Source organism: Sarcophilus harrisii, chromosome 5 (genome assembly GCF_902635505.1).
Source record: "Sarcophilus harrisii chromosome 5, mSarHar1.11, whole genome shotgun sequence".
NCBI lineage: Eukaryota > Metazoa > Chordata > Mammalia > Dasyuromorphia > Dasyuridae > Sarcophilus > Sarcophilus harrisii.
Window position 1 is genome coordinate 208,489,859 of NC_045430.1, and position 20,707 is coordinate 208,510,565.

The following is a 20,707-nucleotide window of genomic DNA, read 5'->3' on the forward strand; positions in this document are numbered from 1 at the left end:
CAACACAGAGTACAATTTAAACAAAAGCATTTGGTCCCCCCTCCCTAAATAAAGGCAAAATAACCAATCCAATTCAGAAAGGGGATGAAATCTTGTTAAATAAGACATTTCATCACATGGACAAAATATGAATGGATGTCTGATTATATTTTCCATCTTTCTATTAGGTGTTTTTGACATTGTGAAGTCATACATAAAGAAAGAAGTTTTTTTTTATCCATCTTTCCTTTCATGAAGTGAATGGGAAATTCCATGGTATATTTTCCAGGGCTACCAACAAGGACCCACAAAAAATTCCCTACTAGTTGTACTATCCAGTTTCTTGACTTTGAGGTTACTGTGTTAGAATGGTTAGTGTGGTACTCAAAAGTACATTTCCACAAGCACCTTATAGTTTTTTTCTTTTTCTTTTGACCATTTAGCTACACAATGAATATTGCAATGCTGCTGCCCTAATGCTGAATTGACATGTGTTTTTATGGGAGATGGATTAGAATATCATTTTGAATAAGTTTCATATGGAAAGTCAGTCCCTATGTTTGATTGGAAAGAAAGAACTTTTAGATTTAGGAAGCACTTTAATCTATGTGAGCTGGAAATGCAACTAAACATTTCTGAGCATAGTAAGTACATAGAATGAAAGAGTATTTGAACATGGATGAAAATCCTTTGATCACTACAGAATTGTTGATTATATGCTTTTTGGCTGCCAAAAAACTGTACCAATAAGATCAAATCACCTGCCTCCAGCTTAGGCCAGCAGTACTATGATAGCAACTCACTTTCTTCCTGGCATTTGTATAAAAGCTACAGAATGTTTAAATGTCTGTTAAGGTAGCCTTCTATCTTAGCTACTCAAACTCTTCAATGAGAAGATAGAATTTCCTTATGATAAGTCAGGGTTTTTTTTTTAATATATCTGTATATATAAATATACATATACCTACACATACACACACACAATACATATATATGTGTATTGTGTGTGTGTATGTGTATTGTGTGTGTGTATACATATAACTGCAATATTTTATCTGTGAGTTTTTAATTTAAGACCCTATCAGTCTTCCTTTGGAAAGTTATAGATGAAAACTAAGCATTCTTTTCTGAGAGCATAAGAATATCCTAATTAGTGAACTACTAATATTATATTATTTGAAAAGAAATGTATATGAAATGTGTGCTTTCAGGAAGTGAAAAATTATTTAAAAAAAATAAAAATGAATAGATGAATTATTCTCCCCTTTCCCAACACTGGATGTTTCTTTCTCTCTCTATTTTTTTTTTAAATTTAAACAAAAATACACATCTGAACTGCTAAACTGTACTAACTATAGGCATTTTGAAGACCTTATGACTATGTGATTACAATAGAAGACACAGTTAAGGTCAAGTCATAGTTTCCAACGACATTTACAGGGATGGAGGATGAGATGAGATCTGAGTCTTCAGAAAGCTTCACTCACTGGGGGAGTGCCTTTAGTATTGCGTTTACTTCTTCAGCCACTGCTGTCAAGGCAAACTCAAACTGCTCCTGTGGACATTAAAGGAAAAGAAAAAAAGAAAAAGTGGGTGAATGAGCGTTGTTTTCTTCTTGCCCCAATTTGAAGTTCTGTTCTGTTTTGGAGAAAGAAATCATTTAGACAAAATAAGACCATGCAGACCATAGCACACACTCCAGTGGAAAGGGACAAAGTGAACTTTGGTTTGTTAATGCAACAGATACAAACTTGACACTGAACCTAACATTGAACAGAGCATCGTCTAAGTGAAAGTCTCATTTTTTATCATCAGGAGGAAACAGTGCCAGTTGAAATCAACACACTGGGGAAGCTATTTTCAGTAGGGCTTGGAGGAAAGGTGGTTGTGCTCTGGTTTCATCTGCTAGAAAGACAGAAAACAGTTAAACCAGTCCTGACTGACTCAGGTTAATTGGGCTAATGCTTAAAATAGAAATCTTTAGCTTCACATTACCATCTCCAGATGATAGCAAGCATGGTCATGTTTTTAGAACTCAGAATTAGAAATTAATCCTGGGTTTTTCTCTCCTTAAAAAGTAACATACAAAATGAAGAAAAGCAATGTTGTAATCGCTTTTCAAATCAACATTTATTTCAACACAACCCACAATTTTGTTTAAATTGCCAAGAAGCTTACCTCATCAACTGTGTTTTTCTTATTAAAGATATATATATATTTGAGTGTGTGTGCACATAAAGAGAAAGAAGTAGATAGAAGGAAGGAAGGGGGAGGAGGTGGGAGGAAAGAATCACACAGATAGACAGCTGATGACAGACAGCTGGTAAAGTGTTTCAGAAAGAGCACTAGACTGTGTGAGGAGGAAGAGTTTGAGTACTGGCCAGGACACTAACTGTGTGGTCCTTGTTAGGATTTCTTTGGATCTCAGTTTCTTGTGGCGAAGAAAACTTCTTGTGAAACATAAAGTGTTATAAAGATATCAATGACTTGGATGAAATGAGAATTTAGATATCAATAACTTTTAAAAAAATAGAATCATGGAAGGAGGGGAACTCAAATATCATCAATAGGTACTTAAATGTAACATTTTATCTTTCATTTCATAGATGGCTTATATATTTTGAGAAGTCAAATGATAATAACTCAAAATTTCCATTTGATTATTGATTTCCACTTTAAACTGTGTAGGTCACATTTTATATAGAAAAAGAATTCTCATTTTTAAAGTAAATAGCAACTATTAATCAAGCCTATTTTTTTCATAATACAAACTCTGTGGATCTAATTTGTTCCTTCAAAGGTCAATTTAAAAAAAAATATCTAGAATTGCTTTGTGGTCAAAAGCAAAAGCAGGCTTTTTTCTTTGGTATAACTCTTAAGGAAATATTACAAAAGAGATGCATAATTCATATTCAAAAATATCTCTTCTTGCTAATACAGTCACATAAATGTTTTATGGCAATTACAGAAAATATCACAAGATAGAGCTAATTCAGGTCAACAAGAATACCTCAACTCTCTCTAAAGAATAGCTCACAAATGGTGTGACAGAAGTCAACAAGCATTTATTAAGTACTTACTGTGTACCAGGCACTGTCCTAAATGCTGGGAATATTTTAAAAAAGCAAAAAACATGGAGAATATTATACTATGAAAACAATAAGTATAAACAAGATACATACAGGATGAATTGGAGATGTCCTAAAGGAAGGCATCATCAACATTAAGGGGGGTACAGGAAAACTCTCCTAGAATGTAGAATTTTAGCTGGGAAATGAAAGAAATGAAGTCATGAAGCAGAATTGAGGAGGTAGAGAAGTCCAGAAATAAGGAAAGCCAATGAATATATATGGAGTTGGAATGAACTATGGCAGCAACAAGAAGCCAGTATCACTGATTGCAAAGGAACTGAAAATAATGTCTAGGTTGTAAGCCTGAGTGACTGAGAAGATGGTGATAATCTCAACAATAATAGAAAAGGTAGGAAGAAGATTATCAGGGGAAAGATATTAAGTTCATTTTTGGACATGTCGAGTTTAAGATGCATCCAAGACATCATGACATCTATGATTTTCAATAAGCAATTGTAGGTTCCTGACTAGAGGTCAGGAAAGAAGTTAGGGTTGCACAAATAGATCTGAGAATCATCTTATATACTCTCATCTCACCATGGAAGCTGATGAAATCATTAAATAAAATGAATAGTAGGAGAAGAGAAAAGGGATCAGGACAGAACTTTTGGGGACATCTATCATTTGTGGGAATGACTTGGAAGAAGATTCATCAGAGAAGACTGAGATGTAATGAAATAAGGAGAGCCAGGAGAGAGCAAGAAAATCTAGAAAAGGATGGATCAAGGAAAAGGGGGTGATTAGTTATGTCAAAGGTTCCAGAGAAATAAAAAAGGATGAGAAATATAAAAAGGCCAGGAGATTTGTTGATGATGAGATCATTGGTAATATTGGCAAAAATAGTTTCAGTGGAATGAAAAAGTTGAAAGCCATACTGCAGAGAGTTAAGAAGAAAGGAAAATAAGGATGGAGAAGTCCTTATAGACTTGGAAGACAATAGTTAAGTTCAAGAGAATGAATTGTGTGGGAGAGTTGACATGGTCAGATTAGATAAAAGGAAAGTCCCTTTGGCAGTAGTGTGGGATGGACTGAAGGAGGAAGACTTGAAGGAAGAGTACAATTAGGAAGTGGTTGCAATAATCTTGGGAGAATGGTTGAGGGACTGAAGTATACTGGTAGCTGTGGGAGTAGAGAGAAAAGGAGAGAAGTGAGATGCTGTGGATATAGAAATGACGAGTTTTGACAACTGATTCTGAAGGAGGGAGAGTGAGGAATAATGTACATGGTTGCAAACCTGGGAAACTGGAAAAATGGTGCTAAAGAGACTTGAATGTAGGGGGAAAGGTAATGAGTTCTTTTTCAGATGCACCAAATTTGAGATATCCAATAGGCAAATGTTGAAGCAAGAATGAAACTCAAGAAAGAGAGAATGGGATTGTATAAATAGTCCTCGGAGTCATTGCTATGACTCCTTCTCATCCCAGGATGGGAGTTTTGTAGGTCACTTAGAGATATAGAAAAAGAAGAGAAGTGCTGCTAGATAAGAGCCTTGGTGGAGAATCCCACAATTAGGGAGTATGATATGAATGATGAACCATCAAAGGAGACTGAGAAGAAGCAGTCAAGTAGGTAGGAGGACAATCAGGAAAAGTCATGTCATGAATGTTCATAAAAAAGAAAGTCTTCAGGAGGAAGGGGCAGATAATAGTTCCAAATGAAGCAGAATGGAATGGGCTTCCTCTTGGTTGGGAAATGTTATCTTAGATTGGGGCTGTGAACAAGGAAAAAATTTCTTTAGTGGTCTACTTTCTAAGAGTTATCAACTACTCTCAGTAAGCAACTTTAGGGATAAAGAACAACTGGGGTGTGTGAATTAGAGAGTGATGAAGTTCTAGATTTCAATAAATTTTTTTGCAATGGGAATTTATTTTTAAGAAAGCACTGAATAGGAAGTGTGTATAGATAAAGTCTAATTAAAGAACAAAACATAGCCTTGGAAGAATGACAAAATGTCATCCTGACTCAGACTTGGCCCAAATCCAATTTTAGAAGAACAAGAGGTCATCTGGATGGAAAGGATTTGAGGCCACCTGGTTTTTATAATGTCTGAGAATGGAAAGGATCTCAAAACCAGTCAAGAATTTGATTATTTGACAATTAAGTAGGAAATTAGGAAATGGGTTGATATTTTTTATGCAAAATATATTAACAAGGTGTGAATTGAAATTGAAATTAAAATTAAGCTCCTTTGGTAAAGGGTTCTTATATTTACTTTTTGATTACATATCCCCACAGGAACAGTTTGTAGATGTTTAACTGAAATACACTAAAAATCAGTGGGTCAAAACCTGTAGTATATAAGGGAATGGGAAAGAGGAGAGAGGAAGGAAGATATTTTCAGTTCATTTACTCTGGTTCATCACAGGGAAGGATTCAAATCAACAGACAATTTTAGTTCACATTTATAGCATTTTAGTTACATGATAATATTCATTCCTAAGAAACAAACTTTAAAAAGGCTAAAGGAACCTAGAGCAATATTCCATAGCTAACTTTGTATTTACTTTTTATGGATTTTGTATGCTGATAATACACATACATGTGTATATGTTACTTTAATACAAGATTGTTAAGCTCCTTGAAGGATTATTTCATTTTTGAATTTATATCCCAGCACTCAGAACAATGTTTGAGATAGTAGGTCCTTAATAAATGCTTATTGATTGATTTACATGACTTTATGGAATGCTAAATATTAGCACAGATCACAGTTTCCATGTTAAAAATATTTTTGATGGGGTTCTGGTGAGAGAGATTGATGTTGGAAGTATCTTTCATTTTGGAGGGGAACAACATCTCCTTCAAAGATTCTATAAATTATACCCTCCTTCTCAGGGCGATGAAATCATTTCTTCTTCAAGAAAATAAGCCAGAACAGTTCAATTGGTTCTCTCTTGGTTTCCAGTAGTCAAAGACTAGGGTCTCTGTTGCAGACAAGGCATGGATATGAAAAGGAAAATAATGACATAGAATTTCTTTGCATTCATGGTTGGGAACAGGAAGATGGCCAGAGTAAATGGGGAAGGAAAAAAATCAGAATTTCTTGGAATGCACAAGGATGTAGGATGATCATTAGAGGAATAGAAAACTCATTAGTGAATGTTGCTGATGACAGGAATATTTGGAAGATTTAGATTAATTGGAGATGTGGGTAAAGCTGCAGAAGAAACGAAAGGAGATTACAGTCAGAAGAGAAAATCATGAAGAAATGGTGCTGAAGACATTGTCTCATGTGTGTATGTTTTTCTTTCTAAGAGTTTTCCAAAAGGGTTTCTGTCATAGAGGATATTGTTCAATAAAAGTGAACATACAATAATATCTTGGCCTTGGAACAAACTAGTGAGTTGGCTTGAATTTAATTGATGAAAAAATAAAAAATAATAAATTAAAACGGAATAAACCCAAAGGAAGAAAGTTAAGGACTCTGATTTAAAATGGTCACTTTTACAGAAATACACTAATGGGAAAGGAAGGAAGAATTTGTTTATATGATCTATATCTTAAAGAAGAGGTACATTTTTCTATTGATGCATGTTATTTTAACTATGTCCTGTAATTTTTTTCTCTTTCCTAAAAATAAAATCTTTTTTGTGAATGTTAGAAGTGTAGTACAGCTGAAATTGTGTTAACAATTTCACAGAGTGCCTTGTGACATCTCTTGCATAATATTATACTGTTCTTAAAGTTTTTTGTGTGTCTATATTTATTAAGGGATGGGATTGTATATCATAGACTTTTTTATACTTTTTATGTCTCATGGCATGCAGCAGAGTTTATGATACATAATAGATTCTCAAGGAGTACTTATTGATCTATAACTATCTCAGAGAAGCAAAGTGATTTCCTTGATAAAGATAGCTATAATTGTAATGAAGTAACAATAAAATATAATATCACATACTAATGTTCTACTCTAAAGCTTTACTGTGCCATGGAAGTAAATGTCCCTGGATTTTTAAAGATCATGTTAATAGGATACAAGCACTAGCAGTTTCCAACAAGCAGAAAAGACTTTGATAGTCTATATTCCTTTTGTCTAAGGAGCTACTCAGCTAAATTAAAATAGGATCACGAAGCAATCAATATAATTGTTAAACACTTTCTATATACATGACACTACTAAGTTCTAGAGATACACATTCAAAAGTGATATAGTCCATTCTCTCAAGAAACTTGGATTCCACTTGGGAGGGAAGAGGAGAACAGTATATTCAAAGGGAGGTAAATCCAGGAGATCTCTCTGTCTCTGTCTCTGTCTCTCTTTTTCTGTATCTGACTGTCTCTCTCTCTGTCTCTCTCAATCTCTCCCTCTCTCTCTCTCTTCCTCTCTCCCCCTCTCTATAATCTGTCTGTCTCTTTCTGTCTGTCTCTGTCTCTCTCTATCTCTCTCTGTCTCTCTCTCTTCTCACTTTCCTCTCTTTCTATCTCTAAGTGTCTGTCCTGGATTATGTCCTGAATTTACTTATCACTTCTAATACTTTTGAATTTATATATACATATACATATATATATATATATACACAAAATATGTGTATGTATGTGTATGTTTAAACACACACACACATATATGGAGAGATACATATCTCTCTTTAAATAGGCATAAGCAATCTACGTCTATATCTATCTATCAAGTGACTTGAGGAATGTATAACTATGAGACTCACTAAGGACCTTTTGAACAATATGGCACTTGGTCTGAGCCTTAAATGAAGTTAGGCTTTCCAAAAAGTGTATAGAGTGCACTCTTCAAATATAGCAAATAGAATGCCATGTATGGGAGATTACAAGGAGGCCAGTTTGACTAGATTGTAGGATGTGTGAAGGGAAATGCAATCAGTCTAGAAAGATGGCTAGAGTCAGACTGTGAAAAACATAAAATATGAAACAGAAGAATTTTTATTTTGTCCTAGAGACAACTTGGGATGGAGATTCTTGAGAGGTACAGCGGCTGGGCTAGGTCTATGCTTTAGATTCCTAATTTGTCAACTGTCTAGAGGGTATATAGAATGTATATTAAAAAAAAGACTAATTTAGAAACAATAATCCAGGGGAGAGGTGGTAAAGACCTGAACTCATGTGGTCCACATGAGTAAAAAGAAGAGGAAAGATGTGAGAGATGTCAAGGAAGTAAAATCCAGCAAGACTTGGTGAGTGGTTTCACCTGTGGACGAGTGGGGGAAGTCAAAGATAGCTCTGAAACTTGAGTGACTGGAGTAATGATGATATCTTTAATAAGGAGAAATTGGGAGAACTGCTTTCAAGAGAAAAAGATGAGTTCTATATAGAAAATGTTGAGTTTGAAATGCTTATGGGACATATTTGCAAAGCTATTTACCAGATGTCTTGTGATGTGGTACCAAAGCTCAGAAGAAAGATAAGGGCTCTTTATGGAGATTTGATAGTCATCTTCATAGTTAACAGTTGAATTCCTAAGCTTGTAGTGAGGAAAGAGAGGAAGAAGGAGCAGGAGCCACAGTGGTAGGAGGCCACCTGTGGCAGTCCTGAAGTAACCCACGTACAAGGGGTGGGGAATGGATTATGATCCTGCAAAGCAGACTGAGAAAGACTGAAAAGTCAGGTAGGAAGAGAACCATGGCAAAAATTGGTCAAGAAGACCCAAGAGAAGATTGGGGTATCCATAAAGAGAGGGTAGTCAGTAATGTCACATACCACAAGAAAGCACAAAAGACAAAGGGCTGAAAATCAAAAAGAGAGAGGAATAATTGAAAAAGATAACCTTAAAGAAGATGAGAAAAGATGGGATAAAAACATACAAGGTTTGTCATCACAATAAAGGCACCTTCTCCTCCAAGACTGGAACAAAGAAGGACAAAGTGAGACCTGATTTGAAGTGTGAACATGGGGATGAGAGAGAACTGGCAGCAGTTCATTGGATAGTTTTCTCCAATGGCATTCTGCAACACAAGGGAAAGAAGAGAAGGCATATAGGGACAGTAATCTAATGTACTTTTGAATGAATGTCAGCCGGGCAATGGATAGGGAAGAGAGTATAACTGTTTAAATAAAGGTCAAGATTTTGAAGGGAGGAAAATGAAAGAGAGCAAGTTTGATGATCTGGCTAGGCAAGGGGGGATTGACGATTTGGAAGGGGCAAGGTTCAGGGAGAGATGAAAGGAAAGGAAATTATGGCCAGATCAATGAATGTTAGCATATGGAGTATGAAGGTGGATAGGTAGTGTAGAGATCAAGATTCTGGGGTAAGGAGGCTGATAAACTTGGAGGCATCAAAGATTTGTGATTTGTCCTTGGGAGAACCTTGGATGTTATCCAACCATCTCATTTATAGGCAAAGAAAGAGCACCTAGTGACTTGTGTACAATCACTACAGTAACAAGTGGCAAAGTCAGAATTCAAATTTAGGACTTCTGATTCCAAATGGAGCCCTCTTTCAGTTGTCCATTGCTACTCTGATCTCGAAGTGAAGAATTTTGTAGACTCAGCAACTCTCAAAGACTATTTTTCACCAAGCTATATGTGGGCTATGATCTGTTTTGTGGTGTTTTACCCATTTAGACAAAAGTAGAGATCTCACATTATATGTCATTGCTTTCAAATTGGAAGGGACCTTTAAAACACTCTCTCTGATGCCATTCCTTTCATTTATAGGTGAGAAAACTGAGACTTAGGGAGGATATGTGACTTTCCCAACTTCCCAAATAGCAAGTGAAGGACTTTTTTTTTTTTAATAAGTTCCTTCCAAATCCACTGTAGCACATGAACTCTAGGACACTGACATAATTAAGCATATTTAAATGACACATTCTTGTTCCTAACCTAACCAAAAAATAGCAGTTTTTAATTTACTATCAGAAGCATTCCTTTGCTCAGGGAACTCCTTATGGATGACTTTTCTAAAATGACTTTAATTTGCAGTTTTATAGTCCACACCAAGTTGCATATTCAGTCCCTTTTCTGTAGTTAAAAACACACACACAAACATGAGATTTGTTTTAATATAGCCAAATAAACTGCCTAAAACTATCTCCTTCTGGCCCATATGACAAAATACTTAGAACAATTCACTAATTTGATAATTTTAAAAAATTGATGTTGGAAAAGAAAATTCAGATTTCATGGGATTGAATGGGGAAAGAAATCTTAAACCAAAATGTAGCAATTTGCTTCAGATTACAATACTTTTGTCCCCTTTTATCCCAATACCTGAATTTACATATTTTTTTGAAACTGCCAAATCTCAATTGTCTAAGCTATGATATTAATAATTCAAAAGTCATATATAATAAGTTCTCTGTCATCCACAAAAATTAAGGCAATAGGAAATTATCACATTGAAGAATTAGAGTACAGTTAAACACAATGTAAAAAAAACCCACTCTGAACAACCCAGTGTCATCTTTCTTTGATGATTCAGAAAGAACTTGAGACCTGTGCAGTGCCTTAGCGCCATCTTCTTGAACATCAATAAGTATTGTACTATAAATAAGAAGAAATACCATTTAATAGTGAATACTGGATGATGTGATGCTGAGTAGTAAAGAGCTTCTTATTTCTGCCTTTGGAATGTATTATATGATTATATTTTTCTTTTTTGCAGAACATGTCTTCCTGATGTTGGTACTAAAATTTGCTTTCATCCCTTGGGCATATACCAATTGGTATTAGAAGGTGGAAAAAGTATGGGAGTTAGCCTCTGCTGAAAGGAAAGGAAGGAAGAAGTCAATTGGGAAGTAAAAATTTTCTGTGGATACTTCACTTAGTAGATTTGGTTGCAGATAATTAAGAGTTGCCCCCATGAGAAAATCAGACTCCTCATTTGCAATAATAAGAGTCACTATTTTGCTATTAATTGCTTTTTTGGTGGGAGTGGACAAGGAGAGAGAGGGATGGCAGAGCGTTAGCAACTCTACTGTTTTGTTAATCTTCACTAGATGTTCCATATAGACAAAGACTTTAACAGATCTGTTTGCTCAAGGTCATATAGTGAGGGAGTAAACAAGTCTTACTGAAATTTAGGTTACCCAGTTATATTTGTTTCTATCTGGCAAAGGTTCTTTAATTTGGACTTGGATGAGATACTCTTAAAATATGCTAACTTTTAAGAACATTATTTTCTTTGGATATTAAACATTCTTTTATTCCAAGAAACAGATCCTAATAATGATAATATTTGGATGACACCTTCATTTATTGCTAATAAAACAATATTTTTGGAAACTGATATGGAAGTTTGCAGTAAAAATTACAAAAATAATTATATCTTTTGACCCTGTAATCTCACCACTGTTGGGAAAAGGGAAAAAAGAAAACCGTTAAAAAATATTGTTAGCAGCATTAGATATAACTGTAAAAAAACAACAATAACAACAACAAAACCAGAAGTAATCTAAATATCCCACATAAGAGAATGACTAAATTAATTATGGTATATTAATATAATCTAATATTATAATGTCATCAAGACCAAGAACTAGAAAGAACAATGCAAAGATATTGATGAAATAATACAAAATGAAAAAACTGAACTATAAGAATAGAGCTCTTCAGAGGATAAAAAAGTAAAGATAAGTTAGAATTAATGGACAAATTGTCCTTGTGAGTGTCTTACAGGTAATAATTGAAAAAAAAGGAAAACAATAATTAACATTTTTACAGTCTTTTAAGGTTTACAAAGTGTTTTATGTATAGTACTGTACTTGATGCTTTCATCAATCCTGGGCAGTAGGTGCTATTATTACTTCCATTTTACAGATGAGGAAACTGAGGTTTGAAACAGATTAAATGACTTGTCCAGGAAAAAAATAGGTTTTGCTGAGGCAAAATTTGAACTAAAATCTTCTATGACCCAGCTTCTTAATTGTGGATTGTGATCCCATAATTAAATGTGGCGATCATGAAATTATGATCTATTATTGGTAAATGTTTAATTTCTATACACACCTACATACCTGGGATCACATAAAAATTTCTCAGGGGAAGAGAGATTGCACATGGAAAAAGTTGCAGAAGTCCTACTCTATGCATTACATGACCTACTTAGTTCTCACTAATTGCAAAGCTGTGATACTTTATGTATCAAAATTAATATTAACTTTAAATTTAATTTAAATTATTAAAGTGATGATACTCTGTGTATTGAAATGAATACAAATTAATTTAAGTGTAAATAATTACTAACCAAAGTTAATTATATGAATATTTAATATTAAATTTTTAATAAATCATTTAATATAAAAAGGCCTAGAATTCAGATTCAACAAACATATTGCTTCTTACTTCCTTCAGGATTTATATATATTAGCAGAGAATCAAATGTAATATAAAGAGCATTGGATGTGGAAGACTGCTACACCAAGTCCTAGCTACATCATTTGTTGTTTGTCCATGAGTTAAATCATTCAACTCCTCCAATTTAAAAATGGAAAATAGCATTACTTGCTATTCCTGCTTCATAAGGTTTTGTAAGGAAAGCACGTTGGGAACTGTAAAACACTGTTAGCATTCATGATAGCATTCATTCTAATCACTTAATTTGGTTTGACAAGATCTTAGGATAGTAAGGAATTTCTTTTTTTTTTTATTTTTTATTTTTTATTTTTTTGATAGTAAGGAATTTCAAGTCTTATAAAAATTCCCATTTTTTATGATGGGAAAAAATGAGGTATAGGAAGGTATAAGGAGTTTAAAGTTAGAGAATATCATTAGGGAATCAAAAAGGAATCCAAGAATTCTGTGTACCTGACTTTACGGCAATTTTTAATTTGTATCTTTGTGCATACATGTATACACACAAACATAACCATACATGTATGTGCATGTAAGTACACATATGAAAAAATACATGTATATCTAAAGGTTTAAATCCTTTTAGGAATTTAGCACTAACATCTTTTTTATGATTTCAAGTCTTCTTTGCAAACATTAACTATTCTAAGTGCCAGATAGGCTTTGAGAGAGGAAATAATCCATATTTTATGACTTAAGCACTTTTTTTAAGACATGACATTTTAAAGTGGTGTGTGTGTGTGTATTTGCAGGGGAGATGCTAGTTTTCTTTCTTAGCTCCTTTGTGTGTGTTCCCTGTATATGACTGTATATAATAATACTGAACATATAAGAGATTGGAATAAATGCACATGGAGCTCAAGAAAGTTAATACAAAGTTGTGTTTTTTTGTTGTTGTTTTGTTGTGCGTGTGTGTGTGTATGTGTGTGTGTATGTATGCTATTATTATTGTTTTAAATCCCAAGTTTCTGATATTAAATTGTTTTGTCATTTACCTCTCTCTCATAAAAGCAGAATGTAGCAAAAATAATAGGTGACATTTATGTAGCACTTTATGTACCTAACTCATTTGCTTCTTATTATATTTCTGTGAATTACATATTTATTGTCTCATGCTCCCCTAATTTAGTTACTTGAAATTTCTTCAGAAAGCTTTGTAAGACTAAGTAGATAGCAAGAATTATTCTTATTCTTTGTAGTGGTTTAGTTTTATTTGCTGCTATATTATGTTATATTATATTATAAACATACCACATTTAATCTTATCTTACATCACATCATGTTATATTATACCTTATTACATATCATATCATAAATTAATCTCAGCCCAAAAACTTCATTTGGTATCTGTAAAAATGTAAAAACATCCAGAGACTCACAACATTGGATGGGAACTCAACACTGATGAAGGGGATGCTTATATTGATGGATATCGATGGATACTACCAAAACATGGTAGTATAAGTTAATCAGGATAGATGTCAGAGTTATTATTAGAATCATCAACAAATACTATAAGAAAGTGGACTAAATGTTTCTTTTAATCATAAATAAACCTGGATGGGTAGATAGTCAAAGCAGAGTAATAAGCTGGTGACCTATAGCAAATTAGAGCACAGGTCTCTCTTCTATCAAGAAAACAACTACATTGAGAGACTTTTAATGTATTTTAAATCCCAGTGGATTTATTGACAGTACCTTTGTCTGGACCATGCCTGGCCTCTGGTCCCTCAAGTGCTCCAGGGTAGCAGCAATATCAATCTCTTTAGCACCTGCAACAAACCACAAATTGGGCTGATTTCAGAGCACAAGATAATCCATGCTGCATCTGTCAATCTCCTGCTATCGGGGTTCCCTTTGGGCTAACAGTCCAATTGAAAATTATTACATTCATCCCTCAGCAGACTTGGCAGGCAGCTGCAATTTCTGTGTTCATATAGAAAAATAAGAGGCGAGGGCAGCTTTGATTAGCATTAATTCAAAAAATCTTGGACAAAAAAATTGGTATAAGATGCTTATACAGATACTTACCGTTAGGAGAACATATTTATCAGAACTAAAATTATCCTTATTTATTTAAATGGGAAGCATTTAAAAGAATGGTTTGAATCATACAAAGCAGTGTGTCAGAGTTTAATTCAGTCCGAGCAGAATTTTTCCACCAAAAGAAAACAAAAGTGAGAGACATCCAAATCTTTTAAACTTTAGAACTAATCTTGTAAAGTAGTCGCCCTTCAATTCTAAGGGATTCATAATGGAAAATGCTAAGAAAGCACTATGGAGTATGAGTGCAAATTGAAACATACTATTTTCATTTTTTGGGAGGGTTGTTTTTGGTTTTTTCTTTCTCATGGTTTTTCTCTTTTGTTTTAAATATTCTTTGATGATGACTAATGTTTAGATATGTTTAACATGATTGTACATATATAATCTATATCAGATTACTTGCTCTTTTAGGGAGGAGAGAGGAAAGAAGACAAAGAAGGAGAAAAATATGGAGTTCAAAATAACTATGAATGTTGAAAACTATCTTTACATGAAATTCGGAAAAAAATACTATTAAATAAAAAACAATAAAGGAATTGTCCTTGCCTTCCCCTTCTACCTTCTAACATTTAAGAAAGGAGAAAATGATCACAGTTACATCAACTATATAGCATTAACACCAAAAAAAATCACTAGAATTGATATATATTTTATGTAGAATGACCATATATAGAGAAGCCATTTTATTAAAATCCATCATTTCAATATATATGTATATATATATAAATATATATATATATATATATAATTTATCAATTCAACAAATATTTTATTGTGTGTCAGGCAGTATGGGAAATTAGGAGGAAAAAGACTAAGATGTGGTTCCTGCTTTCTGTGATCTCACAGTATTGTAGAGAAGATATGACAGGCACACAAATAGTAAATGAATGATAGAAAATACTACAGAAATCAGAAGAGGAAAAGATCAACTCTCTCTAGCTGGGTGGATTAGGGAAAGCTTCATGACTAGGTGGAATAGTGGATAGAATACTGAGCCTGGAGCCAGGAAGATTTGAATTCAAATCTAGCTTCAGATATTTACTAATTGCATGACTCTGGCAAATCACTTAATTTTGTTTTACCTCATCTTCCTCGGGTGTAAAATGAGGATAATGACAACACCTACCTTCCAGGATGTTAGGATCAAATGAGACAATATTTGTAAAGTGTTTCCCAGAGTATCTGACATATATAGTAGATGCTATATAAATGTTTATCTCTGGTATCCTTGGAATAGAGAATACTTTGAAACTGGACCACAGAGGAGCAGAAAGCAAGGAAATGTTATTTTCCAACCAGGATTGAAAATCCTGAAAGCAAAGCTAGGATTGCATTGGGAGTTAGGTTCTTGCTATTGGGTTCTAGCTCCATTTATGTCACTGGGATGCTTTGAGCAAACCACTTAGAATCATCACAGATTTCAAGTTGAAATGGATGTTGGAAGACTTCTAACCCAACTCTCTCATTTGCCATATCACAGAACAAAGGTTCACATAGATTAAATGACTTCCTTAAATTCACTCTGGGAATAAAGGACAGGGCTAGGATTTGAATTTATCATAGCCTCTGATTCCTAATCTTGCTACTTCACTTCTCTGGACTTCATTTTTTTGAGTGTTTAACAAAATGATCTCTAATACTTTAAACTTATATTAAGATGAAAAAACCAAAACTATTATTCAATGACTTTGATAACTGAGAAAGTTCACTAGCAGGGAGACAACTTAATTCAAATTGTGCTTTACAGGATTAATCTGATTTATGGTGTGCACAGTGGATTAATGGAGGGTGGGAAAGAGAGGGAATTTTGAGAAAGAGGCACTGAATGAGGATAATGGTAGTAAATATGGAGAGGGAGTGATCTGAGTGACACTATGAAGATAATGACTCCTCACTATATATATATTTGACCAAATTGAAAAAAAGCAAACCAATATTAAGTGGACTTAATAGAAGTAAACAATGTTTCAGTTTCCAACAATGAATATAGTTAAGTTAGCATGGAAAATATTGTCAACATAGGTAACATATTATCAATCATCTTAACCTGTATGACATGATTTTGATATTTTCATCATTCTGGACAATTTCCTCTAGATTCTCTCTAGATACCCTTTTCGCTCCCATTCAGTTGTTTCCAACTCTTTATAACCCCCTTTGAGGTTTTCTTGGCAAAAATACTGGAATGGTTTGCCATTCCCTTCTCCAGTTCATTTTACAGATGAGGAAACTGAAGCAAACAAAGTTAAGTGACTTGCCCAAATATAGTTGGTGTCTGAGACCAGATTTGAACCCAGGAAGAAGTCTTCCTAACTCCAGACCCATCACTTTGTCCAGAGAGCCATTTGGCTGCCATTTCTCTCTAGGTTATTAATATCTAAAAGTTCTTTTATATTTAGGGAAATCTACTTATTAAAAATTATCTAAAATATTCTGCTAAGGCAGAAATAGAAGACAATAATTTTAAATGATGTTTTAGAAAGCCAAACAAGGCATCTAATACAAGAGGCAACCTCACTTGAATGGTTTCTCCCTACTTAAGTAATCATCCTCCTGAGTGTGATTACAGTAATAATTACATGAAGAATTCATTTTGTTCAGAAAACATACTGGTTTTAAGAAAGATAAAACTCCTGTATTAAAAGAAAGATGTATTGTTTTAGTTCAACAGTATGAAATGTTTTGGTTATGGGACCATGTACATTCCAAACATTCTAATCAGTGAGAACATAAAACCAAGAATCAATAAAATATAATGTTTTGATACCATGCCGAGGAAAGCTTCTCATTGGATAAATATTAGCACTATCATAGATTTAATATTAAATGGACTGAATTATAGGTTCATGAGAACTTTAATATGTTAAATGCTTTCCTATTTTACCTGGATAGCAAAGATAGTAAAATGATAATGGTGCTCAGTTCTTGAGTATACTCCCCACCCAATTGGCTTTTTCTGGAGTAAATTTTGAGCACTATTTGGTTAGCTAAAAAATGAACAATGTCAGTGATTAAGAGGTAAAAAACAAAATAAATTTCCATATGTATGTTTCATTTAAAAAAAATGCTGACAAATAATGAAGACAATCTGAATTCCAGGAAGGACCAGAATAGTCCAATTAGAGATAGTCATTTTCTATTTTTCTTTATTCACACTTGGTATTGCTATGGATACCTCTTCCTTTCATTTTACTCCTTCCTTCACTTTCTACTTCTTCCTTCTCAGACTTCAGATGCTACTGATCTCTATCTCTTTTAAGTTCCTGATCCATGGAATTTGTGAATTCACTATGATAGTGTTTATTTTTTTTAAGGTAAGCTTATTGGTTAATTATTCATAGGGCATATTTTCTTGCCATAATACTATGTTGGCCATAGGTGGCAAGGATTCTAGGCATCTTAACATTCTATCTCTTGATCATCATCAAAAAGATCATTAAGAAAAAGGTTTGAGATTAAATAGAAATTATGGACAAAAGTAAAAATAAGTCATTGTAAAGACTGTTAACAGTGAGTTGGTTTATAATACAACCAATTACTTAAAAGTATTTTATAAAATTATTTTATGAACAACTTGCCTGTTATGTATTATTTTGTTTTCTAATTTTCTTGTATGTATTCAACTGCATGAAAAAAACACCAAAGTTTTTTTTTTTTCATAGTAGGGGCATTTTCTCCCTAGTTTTTGTTATTTTCAAGCCAGCTCTCATGTTATATTCAATGAGACAAAGTTCATTCATCCCAGAGATCTTTTATTACAATGAAAAAAATAGCTCTCAGGAAGTTAAGATGAAATATAAGGTTGCTTTAGGATCTTTGTAGCCTTCTAATCCAACCCTCTTATTTTACAGATGAGGAAATGAAGGCCCTGCACAAGTTAATGACTTGTTTGGTGTCACATAAATCAGGAAATAAATAAAGCCAGTATTTGAATACAGATCCATGACCACCAAATTTGGACTCCTTTCCTTTTCTACTTATTACCACGGTGTGCTAAGCATTAGGTAGTACCCACTGATTACTTTTACCCTTGACAAGTGTTTGATATACTACTTTTATTTCATAATGTATTTACACTTTGCAGTTTTCTCTTGCATTACATAACAGATATTATTTGGCAAAGTCATCTGTAGGCGATTTTTTCCCATTAGCTTACATTGTAAAATCATAGATGTGAAGCATGTTATAACACACATGCATACAGCACTAGCAACAACAATACTACAATAAGTAAATGGAAACATTCAGAAAAGGGTTAAAATGGAACAAACTGCTGTACATGTTGGTCTGATATTTACTGAATGCTTGAGTCCTTGTCTAAATGATTAATGTTTATTTGTAATTCTCTGTATTTTACTTTAGGCATTTATAAACATTATTTTCAGAAGGGATCCATAAGCTTCACAAGTTTGACATAAAAATGGCTAGATTATTTAAGGCCCTTTATAGCTCAAACATTTTGTGATCTTTGAAAATCTTACTTCTTAATTATGAGAGTTCTGAAGCCTATAGAGTTTGAATTTATTTGAAATGAAGAATATCTATACTTTTAGTTCTTACCAGAGTTATCTATCTAAATCCAAAAGCCTGGAGAACAAATATTTGCAATTTTCTTTGTAAAGCATCTAATTTAGTATCATAATTTTTAAAAATAGTTAAATAATTTCTATCATATTAAACTGACAGAACTGAATTAATTTTTTCCTACTAACTGTTCATCTGCTTTATCTACCAAGAGTGAAGTCATATTGCAAGTATTTGACTTCATTAACAGTTATTCCAATAGTGATAACAAATATGTTAACTATCTAATAGATAGCAAAAATTTCCATGGAAACAGGCTTATAATGCAGATACAATATTATAGTGACTTCTCTTAAGACACCAGCAGGAATTGAGTAGGAATGAGTATAAGTACAAAAGACCAAAATAACAAAAAGAACACCAAAAGTATTTCATTTATACATTTCATCATTGCGTTTTTTGGTCCATTCAGAGAAGGTATCATATATTTAATGTGGTTTTTTTTTACATTTTATTCCAATTTAGATTTTGCATTTCATCATTAAAGTAAATTTATTGTTATTTTATTGGACTTTCTAGTGACAAATCATTGCTGAGAAAGAAAAGAAAGTAGTTTTAATGATGTTATAGGAAGGTGAGAATGGGCCAGTTTAAGATAATGTTACTTTGAAAGCAGAGTATAATATGAATGTATGTGCATATATATGTAAATAATAGATTCAAGGCTGGTCTTGGCGAGTAGAAAACCTGTATTCTCATTCTATCTCTGACAAATTGGTTGTGTCACGTGAATGGTACCCCCATGTTCCCCCATGTGACTCTTTAAGACTGAATCACTGAACACTTGCAGATCTGTACAGGAAATGGAAGTTTTCTCTTTCATTGAAATCTCAGGTCTGAATACCTCCTTGGCTTACCTTCCCATTCCCCATACACTGGCTTGCCAATTCTGTGGTAATTCATGAAAGTAAAACCAAATTAATATCAAGACATACCAAAAGGAACAAAGATCCCATGAACAAAATGCTTCCAGGAGAACAAACTAATCTGCTGAAAAGTAATACGAACTAGCATTTCAAAATAAACTATACTTAGATACAGTTATATAGCTTTTACTGTGACTAACCAGATTAGTCATGAGAATCTGTAGATGCATTTTGAAGAAAACCATCCTTAAATAAGTCTAATTTATAACTAATGGGAAAAAAGCAAAGATAGGCAGTAAATATCTAGCATATAGCTAGTTCCTTTGGGAAAAGACTTTTTTTTTTTTTTTTTTTTTTTTTTTTTTTTTTTTTTTTTTTTTTTTTTTTTTTTTTTTTTTTTTTTTTTTTTTGCCTTAGTCATCTTTTCTTACAAATCTTTCTGTAACATGTTGGTAGCTCTTGTGATCTCATGTTGCAAAAGACCTTTTGTACTCTATAGTATTACTGTTTCCCCATACTAAGTGAGCCAAAATCTTAATTTTTTTTTTTAGCAGTTCTTTCAGATTTCAAGCTACTAGCATGACTACTTACTGAAGGAGGTCCCTTAGATTTAAGTTCCCTTATAGAGAAAAAGACCATAAGGCATCCTTTGTCTCACCTTTTCTTCTTGGGTCTTATCAATAATTTATATACTTAAAGGAGACTATAGAGTCATAGATTTAGAACTGGCAGATCATTTAATTCTAGCCCTTTCATTTTAAAGATGAGGAAATGGAAGTCCAAGGATTCACAAGTCTCCCAAGCAATCTTAATATGACCCTCATTCTTCCAGCAACT

At 33.4% G+C, this 20,707-nt stretch overlaps 1 protein-coding gene across 1 annotated transcript in view; it reads right to left on the bottom strand.

Annotated features, from left to right (window-relative positions):
* Nucleotides 1-968: 968 nt before the first annotated feature.
* PTPRN2 (protein tyrosine phosphatase receptor type N2) overlaps nt 969-20,707 on the bottom strand; it is a 1,447,381-nt gene continuing 1,427,642 nt past the window's right edge. Inside the window, exons 22-23 of the mRNA XM_031937732.1 lie at nt 14,073-14,146; nt 969-1,534 (exon numbers count right to left, since the gene is read on the bottom strand). Coding sequence (XP_031793592.1) covers nt 1,463-1,534; nt 14,073-14,146 — 146 coding nt within the window. The 3' untranslated portion in view covers nt 969-1,462. The remainder of the gene's footprint in view (nt 1,535-14,072; nt 14,147-20,707) is intronic.